At 32.8% G+C, this 9,587-nt stretch overlaps 1 protein-coding gene across 1 annotated transcript; it reads left to right on the top strand.

Moving 5' to 3' along the window:
* Nucleotides 1-7,081: 7,081 nt before the first annotated feature.
* On the top strand, nt 7,082-8,370 carry LOC134240247 (uncharacterized). Its single transcript, XM_062722338.1, has one exon. The coding sequence runs from the start codon at nt 7,120-7,122 to the stop codon at nt 8,368-8,370; it is 1,251 nt and encodes a 416-aa protein (XP_062578322.1). The 5' UTR covers nt 7,082-7,119.
* The last annotated feature ends 1,217 nt before the right edge of the window (nt 8,371-9,587 follow it).

The raw sequence follows: 9,587 nt of genomic DNA, 5'->3' as shown, positions 1-9,587 counted from the left end.
TAAGGTCCTCATTATGAAGTATAATTATTTACATCACCTGTTATAACATGTCCAAAATGTAGCTTCAAATTTAAATCTTTCGTGCAACAATTTTCATTTAATACCTAGAGCTCCATATGCTTCAAGATCCTTTGTATTTCTAAGTTTTAAAAAGAATTCTCAAAAAAAAAAAATCGACGTAGGTGTTTCCAATGTGATCGACAGCGAAATATTTATCCCATAAAACTATTTTAAAATTAGATGCTTAAAGAAATTGAGATTCTTTTAATTCAACCATTAGATACCATTGTTTATTAACATGACCAGTAGGAAATTAGAAGTGATTTATATGAGGCGTCGTTTTGGTATTTACTGGCAAAAAGTGATATCACCTATTTGAATAGGTGATATCACTTATTCGAATATGTGATATCACCTATTCGAATTGGTGATCTCACCTTTTCATTTTCAATAGGTCATATCACCTAATCGATAAGGTGATATCACTTATTCCAATATGTGATATCACTATTCGAATTGGTGATATCACCTATTGGAAATAAATAGGTAATATCACCTACTCGAATAAGTGATACCACCTTTTCGTGCTGAATAGGTGATATCACCTATTCAAATAAGTGATATCACCTGTTCGAATAGGTGATATCGCCTATTCAATTTGAATTGGTGATGTCACCAATTTGAATTGGTGATATCACCTATTTGAATTTCTTACAACAATTAAAAATGAATGCTCCCTATAATATATATATTACCATTGGAACCAAGAAAATTCTGACTACCCAGTTTTCATGCGTTTTTCCAATTTTTCTTAAAGGTACTTTGACACAGATGAAGTTAATATTTTCTCTATAATATTACGACTTACATATTTTAATAGCATTTCACACAAAAATTAATTAAAAATCTTATTTCATTTAAAAGTTATTAAAACTTCAAATTTTTTGGCGGGTTTGATTCACACATCCTTGTACTTTCACAAATTTTAACCTTATTCTTAATCCTTAGGAATAGTTTTTTTCCCCTTTTTTTTCTTTCTTTTATTCGGTGCGATTTTGTCTACTGCATATTTTATACGGCAAGATCAAATTGGCAGACGATTGAAGGGCCTTTATCAATCAATTCATCCGAACTTTACACAAAACTGGTAGGAAAGGTGTATGATATTGTTTAAACTTAAGTGTCAACTGAGCTGGGCACCATGTAGTATCAAAGACCCTCACTCTTTTTTTTATATACACTGATATGATATTTTTAAACATGCTAATTTCATTGATTTTTTTTTTAAATTATGTTATCGAATTTATTCAGACACAGAATACACAAAATACATCATCCTTTAACCAAGCGCCTTTAAAAAAAAGAGGAACAAGGGGAAATAAAATGATTATAATTAAATTGTCTATTTGTTTTACCTTTAAAACTATTAGACTTCGCTCTCAAAAATATTAGGAGTTCCGAGTGACCACCTTCATATTAAATAGTAAGTAAATGAAAAACCACCTTCACATGAAAAGTCAACTTTACATAAAAAGGTCACCATCACATGAAAGACCATCTTCACATGAAAAATCAACTTTTTATATATATATAATTTTATTTTCATTTCATAATACCAACAAACAGTGAGATATATATAACAGAGAAATTACATTACAAACTTAAGACAGTGTGACAATATTACCTTTCAATTGAAACATGTTATCAGAAAAAGTAGTATTTTATGCAAAATTTTAAAAAGTCTGTAGTCTGCAAGAGTGTTTAAATTTTTCATAATGGAGGCATAGATAAAAATTGAAGATTTAACATGATTAAAAATGTTATTGCTAGTTTCATCCAAGGAATGTAGTCGACAATGCATCTTATATTTGTAAATTCTAAGGCAACATAAGAGATGAGTGCGTTTAGTGATACAATTTTTCTATTGCGCTCAGAGCTAAATCTAATTACAAGATGTTTCCATTTGAAATATATTTTAAGATAAAAAAATTAATCTGTTCCATATTTCAATAACATTTCTACATTCAAAAATGAGATGTTTTGAAGTTTCGTTCACGTTGCATAATTTGCAATGACTACTCGTTTCTTTCTTCCATTTACTGAGGTAGAAATTATTACAAAGAATATTGTTTAAAAGTTTATAGTTGAATTCTGTAAGGTGTCTATCGGGTATGTCATTTAATTTACATTGACATATATTTTTCAATTCTGAGGATTCAACACTGAACTCTTTGCTTAAAACTGTTTGATAACATGGTTTACAAAATTTTCTGTTTACAAGGTATTCATAGAAAAAGCTACATCTTTGATCTAAGACATTAACATATCCTATGTAGAAAAGAAAATGGTTTCTGTATCGTATGTTAAAAAATCTACAATTTGAAAAATCATACTTAAGTAGTAAGGGTTTGAAAACAGAAGTAAGAATTTTAAATTCGCACAACCAGTTTGACTTTTTTTTTTTATACAATTCGAAAAATCTAACAATGATTTGAATTTAACATCATCGTTAAATAAATCTTTAACACGTAAAATGCCACTGGCTATCCAGATTTTTAAAAATAATGTATTACCTTTATAAACAAAGTTACAATTGCTCCATATCGGCTGTTGAAGAACATTATCGGAAGACATTTTGTTCAAAAAACAGGGCTTACATTCATTAAAGCAACATAACATTTGTTGATAAAAAATAGGAAGTTTCTCTATTTTTTGCATATTTCCTATCTTTCTATCGGAAAAACCTAACACATAAAGAGCATCAAAATTTGATTTTTTACAATAACCATCAAAAATATTGTACAAAATGTCTTTTTTAACAATCTAGGTACCCAAGCCGCTTTTAAAGCTTTTAATTTACATTCAATATCAACAATTGATAGTCCACCTTTTGAAATTCTACCTATAACACCCCTACTAATGTTATTGTGATTTAAATTCAAGACACGTGTTTTAGGTTTACCTATTTAAAGGTTATAGGGTAGAACCGGTTTTATAAATAAAATTGGCAGTAAACAGGAAATTGCTATAGTCTGTTTCTTCTGAAAACATGTCCTGTGAAAAATATGTTTCCAGACCATTCTGAAAGACTTTCATGATTTCCAACAGAAATGGGTGGCTAAAGGGGGGGGGGGGATAAAAATTAATACATCTTATCATAGTTTACTACAAAAATCACAGCTCAATAGCGACCGATACGCTAGTAAAAAAATGTGTAAAATTATCTACACTGACAAACCTATGTTTGCCTTATATGGCTTTTGCTATTAATGCGCACAGAGGATCTTACCACGAGCAACTGAGCAATTGTTGATTGAATACGTTTACGCCAAATACATATGTACATGTTTACATGTTACTTCGAACACGTGGTTCAGGTCAATCTATGATCATGTCAATGGAGTGCAAAATAAAAAAAAATGTTCTTATGAACAAAATGCAAACATTAGAAACTATGAAAGATATCACGGGGCTCATGGGCGTTTATAATTTGTTGTTAACTAGAGATAAATATGTTTTATAAAATGTATACGTAGTTAGTGTCAAGTTCAGAACACCAGCACTCCAAGGATAAGGAAAACGAGCACCCTTCTCGTATGCATTTAAATGGACAAAACATTTTTTACGTAACTATACTCGTTATCACGTGTGTTGGCCAGGGAATCTACTTACAATTGTATTCACCGTACAATAAAGAAATTTATCAAGCGTAAAATTCCTGTAGTATTCGTAGTAACCCAATTCTCATTCAGCTCATTTGTCAGTTAAAGTCACATTGGTGCCCCATTTGCTAATCTGACGCCAAAAAATATAGTCCCGGTTCCCATGCAAAATATTTGTCCAAAAAGAAATTTTAATTCATGACAGCAGAAAATTGTATCATAAAGAATACTTATAATTAAAACTTGAATGAATTCAAGAGAGATCTATTGAAGTACATTTCTACAGAATGATATTATAGGGTGGTGAAAACTAAAACGCAACATAACTTTTCTGTTTACCATGTCTCCACGTGCTAGTCACTTCCTAGCCACATTTCCGTGAATAATTTACCCTATCTCGCTGAAATCTCGCTAACTCTCGCCAGAGCTACTGTCAGAGCTACTCTGAACTCATCGGATTTTATAACTTGCAGAACACCGAAAAAGAAAAGGTTCCGAACACATTAGTAGGGGTGTATAAGCGTGTTTCGTTTAATTCTTTCATTTTTATCCCAATTAAAGCTTTAGACGTTGTATTTTTTTTGTGAAAGCAATATCAGGAAGACTAAGAATTGAAGCAACATATGTAAGTTTAGTTCCCCTAACAAAGTGCATTCTGTTTTCTTTATGTTTACTTTTGAACCCGCATGTTTACAAAATTCTTGTAATTTATCCAAAGTTCGCTTCATTGATATTTCGTCTTTTAAAGCTACAGTCAAATCATCTGCATGCTGGATGTTTTTAATTTCTTGATTATTGATCGTTATGCCTTTTATATCAGTATCACATTTTATCTTAATAGCTAAAATTTCTGCGACAAAGGGGTACAAGAGAGCAGAAATAGGGCATCCTTGCCTAATGCCTCTTGTCATTTCGCTGGTTTTAGAAAGCCAGCCGTTGTTTTTCATTTTAAACACTGGATTTGTATATATAATTTTTGCCCACTTTATATAAAGAAGAATCTATACTCTGAATAATGTCTAAAATACCTTTTTTGTATTTTTCATTATCGAGATAGGAAACATTAAGTTTCCAATATCCGGGACATTTTTTCGTTTTATCGATATCTAAACTAAATTTTAAGTATCTATCGTCACTCATTCGACTTCCGTTTGAATGGTAGCTGAATTTTTTCTAATCTTAATATCTGCTATGCTATAATAAAAAGAATCATTTATAAAAACAAAATCTATTCGACTTTTAGGGTCATTTTTGGCGTCACACCACGTGAAACCTGACATACCTGGATTTTGTTTTTTCCAAATATCATCCATGTTATAATGCCTTATAAAATCTTTCAAATAATTTACACTTTTATCAGCATTATCAAAATGGCCTAGCTGGCAGTTAAAATCTCCACATAGTATAATATTTTCGTTGACACAACTTTTTGAAATAAAAATCTTAAGGTCTTTAAAAAATTCACACCTCTTCTTAATTTCATTAGGTGCATATATATTTACTATTGTAAAAATATTACCGTCAACTTCAACATTTATCAAAAGTTTCCTACCATCAATAGACTTTTTGACATTTATTATGTTTGCATCTAATTTTTCACTCAAAAATACCGACACGCCTCTACTGAATGCAGAGTCGCTATACGCATGAAATGTTTTCCTCTCCAGTTAAAATTATACGTAGATTCATTTTTTTTCTAAGAAATGTGTTTCTTGCGACAAAATAATATCTATATTACATTTTTTAACCATGTATAAATTTTTCGTCTTTTTCAGGAGTATTTAAACCCCTTACATTAACTGAGATAAATTCTAATTTTTCCATAAGAAATAAACTTAAAATGCTTATATTTTTTATAAAGAGATATATACCGTAATCTTTCAATCCAGTTCGTTGATCAAGAATTAAAGTCCTGTGACATTCACGCATTACACAGGTTTTGCTTTATTTGTCCTTCTTAGCCGGGTCGTCTGAATCAGAGTCCGATGATTCATCAAAACCTGACATGGATTCAGAATCCGATTGATTCCTTAAAGCATGTAACATCTGTGCAATGTCCCTTTGTTTGGTGTTAACTTTCGGTTTGTGTTTTTGTTTCGGTTTGCTCCACTGATCACTTTTTTTTTTTACGTTTCCGTATTTTTTGCTGATTTTATTGATAATTTTCCCAAGCAGATTTTTCCCATACCAGGAATCCATTTTGGTGTTCTCCGTATCTTTTTTTTATCCAAACCTATGCCCCATCGCTGTGGGTTGATTCGGCGAAAATAATGTCTTTCTTTACCGATCTCAATTTTTCCCGAAACATTGGGACTTGTACGCATTTATTTTCAATTATTTCTGTCATAGCCGCTTCCCTCGTCTCGAACCATTGTTCGTTGGGTTTGACCTTGTCCCCAAACCTTTTCGCGGATAGGGCATCTTTGGCCTCCTGAACCAGTTTGGTTGACTCAGGATCACCAAATCTAACGGCCTTTGTGTATGGAAAGCATGTTCCGCTGATTTGTGCGATATCCCATTGATATTTATTTCACAGGGGAAATAATTAGAGAGGACGTTGTCTTCTCCATTAAAGGCAATTACGTTTTCTTGGACCTGCTAACACGTACACCTTTCATCCCCTGGCTGGTGCCCTTCCTGTTTGCACACTTTACAACGTGGGGGTTGTTACAGTATCTTCTGGTATGATCATTTAGTGCAAGTGAGTTTCCTCTGGGATTTAGGCTGACCGTAATGTAATATCTGACAGCGCAGGCCTGCACAGTAGTTGATCCTGGGTAGGTACTTTTCCTCGGGTAAAGGTTCTATGTACAAAAACCAATTACCGTTTAGTACACTCGTCATCCTATTTGTAACCGGATGACGAATTTTCTCACAGAGAATATTACTCTTAGGCTTATCCTTAGGAAAAGTTGCAATCTTGTTGTGTATTAATGAGAAATATTAAAACTTTTATCCAGAAAAAAATTTTTATTCAGAGTAGAAATGTTAGAAAGCAAAACTCTTTCACAAGTATCGTCATTCTGAACTAAGAGTTGCGTACGGAGTTTAGCAAATCGAGCACACTCGTGTTATGTACACAGTTTTTGTAAACAGGGCACAAGTTCTGTGATTGTTAATGTTTACAATTCGACGGGTGCGTTCAATCGTCACAGTCTGCTTACCACAACTGCAAGGACTGACAATATATTGTGTGTTTGTTTTGCTTTCGAACATATCTACTCTGTATTTTCTACCTTTTCCGACAACGTGGATAACTTTGATGTACGGTTAGAAAACTTATCAAGTAACCATTTAATTTTAACTTTGATTAACCAAGAGAAAATGGAAAGTAAAGAGATGTTGTGCCTATTGCAAAAGGCAAGAGAAAACCGAATCTGCGATATACTGGTGCACAGAATGCTCTGACAACCTTTGTGAAAAGTGTGTCAAGTTTCACGAGGTCAACAGATTAACTATGGAACACAAGGTGCGTAGTATTGAGGCCCAAAATCAGACTGATTCATTCAGTTCTGTCTTATTTTGTAAACAACACAGCAGTAGGAAACTGGAAGTTTACTGTTTTGGTCACGAGGAACCTTGTTGCCTGATGTACGCCACTGTATCACACAGAAAGTGTGAAAAGGTCAGCAGTTTGGACGAATGTTACTTAGGTTCTGATGAAAAAGTCCGAAGACTGAAAAGAGAATTTGGCAAACTTAAAAAAAGATGCAAATCAGAGGCAATCCGCGTAGAAGATGACAAGGAGAACTTCAAGAAAGAATCCGAAACCATAGAGACCAGAGTTAAAGGTTTGACTGAAGAAATAATACAAACCTTGAGAGACAAAGAAAAGGATCCCCTTAGTAGCCTGGCAAAAACTGAGAAAGAACAGACACTGGTATTACAGACAAAGCTTGAAGAGTTACAGACTGTTCAAGAGAAGCTGGAACGAAGTATTCAACTGCTTCAACTTTCTGAAAGATTCAGCAAGATTGCACTGTTTTGGGAGATCAAGAAGATGGAAAAAGATGTATCGAATATCGATTTACAAATCGAAAACCTAGTGAAAAGATACAAAACACCGGTTTTAGATTTGAATATCAATGAGTTCGGACATAATTTTCATTCATCATTAAATATATTTGGTGAAATTAAGCTTAAATTGAAGACAAATGGCGTTGACTATCGGTCTGCAAAACTTGTGCTGGAAAAGTCACTCGACGTTCAAGGAAGCTCTTGTCTAACGGATGTTGAGGTTATTAATGGTACTTATTTGGTAACAGCATGTCAGAATAGTAAGATGGTATATTTCTTGGATGCACGCAGCACATTGTTGGCATCAATTCCACTTCCTAGCACTCCCTGGGGTATTGCAGCTCTCCGAAAACATATATTTCAATTCTGTGTCGCAATGCGAAATCCCAATCTTGTTGGTATATACAAAGCAAATATTCCAGATCGTTGCACTACATGTTGCAAAGAATTACAATTGCCCGGCAATGCATGGGGTGTGTGTACAGTCGATGATAAAATCATTGTCTCCTCGGGGAAAGAGGAAAGTAAAAATACGAAACAAGTTTTTAGAGTTTATGACGAAGAAGGAAATAACTTTGAAGAACACCACATGCATGACGGTGCTACGGGATCTAACAGAATCCATCAATTTCGGGCAGATATTTGTTATATACTCTTCACGCTGACAATTCTGTTTACTCGAAATATATAAGTAGTACCGAAGCTTCGAATGATTTATATAAAATGTCAGAGATAAGTAAACCTGTAGGTATTACAGGTGATTCCGAGGAAAATTTGTACGTGGCATGTTATTGGTCTGATAACGTCATCCAATTAGATCCTCATGGGATATTTATGAGAAATGTTTTACAAGACGACTCAGCCGTGAGAAGGCCTTATGGCATTCGTGTGACATATTTTCATGATGATTTCAAACTGTTGTTGACATCTGGTGGAAAAATTCTGATCTATATCTTCAGTGAAATATGATTCAAATTAAACCTTACAAGTGTCTCTGTTCAAGCGACATGTGTGCTATCGATATTAGCCATTCTCATATTATTTGACTGATATGATATTGGATAAAATATGAAAAAAAATTGTTAAAGACCTTCATACATGTATGACTTTGGGACATGTTTCACATGGTCTGATACACCATTATAAACATTCACATTTCTGTATTGAAAATCAGTTTGTATTAATGAACAATATGTATTGCAACTAAAGACTGTGTGCTCTGCTGCATTACTGTAAAGAGAATATCCTACTCTCTCAAAGAGTATAAATGGTACTCCCGTCTTTATCCATAATTGTTGATTTTTAAATAAAAATATATATATTCCAGATTTAGGGAGCATATATATATATATATATATATATATATATATATATATATATATATATATATATATATATATATATATATATATGTGTATTTATGTATATAAAGGAATTTATGTGATCTAAATGCCTACAAAATTGCGTTTTCATTTTCATTTTCAAACACGTGTATAATTATTTTCAATTTAACAATCTATTTTATCGATATCAAGCGGGTTTTTTACCTGGTCACTCTACAGTGTTCCAACTTCTAGAAACTTATCATAGTATTGTACAAAGTATAGATGAAGGCAAATCGTGTTGTATGGTTTTTTGCGATCTATCAAAAGCATTCGACAGAGTATGGCACAAGGGTCTTCTTTTCAAATTACAAACGTATGGAATATCTGGTGATCTTTTACTGTGGTTTACAAGTTACTTAAGAAATAGATCACAAAAAGTTATGTATAAAGATCTGCTATCATCCAACCTCAATATATATGCAGGTGTGCCTCAAGGCTCAGTTCTAGGTCCTCTTTTATTTTTGATATATATTAATGATGTTGCTGAAAATATGCTTACAATGTGTAGATTATTTGCTGATGA

Source organism: Saccostrea cucullata, unplaced genomic scaffold (genome assembly GCF_032062105.1).
Source record: "Saccostrea cucullata isolate Sc308-1 unplaced genomic scaffold, CSIRO_AGI_Scuc_v1 ctg43, whole genome shotgun sequence".
Classification (NCBI taxonomy): domain Eukaryota; kingdom Metazoa; phylum Mollusca; class Bivalvia; order Ostreida; family Ostreidae; genus Saccostrea; species Saccostrea cuccullata.
Note: the sequence above shows the minus strand (reverse complement) of the source record. Positions and strands in the feature narration are given on the sequence as shown.

Excerpts from the sequence above, each read along its gene's own strand:
- LOC134240247 (XM_062722338.1), top strand. The coding sequence starts at position 7,120 with ATGGAACACAAGGTGCGTAGTATTGAGGCCCAAAATCAGACTGATTCA.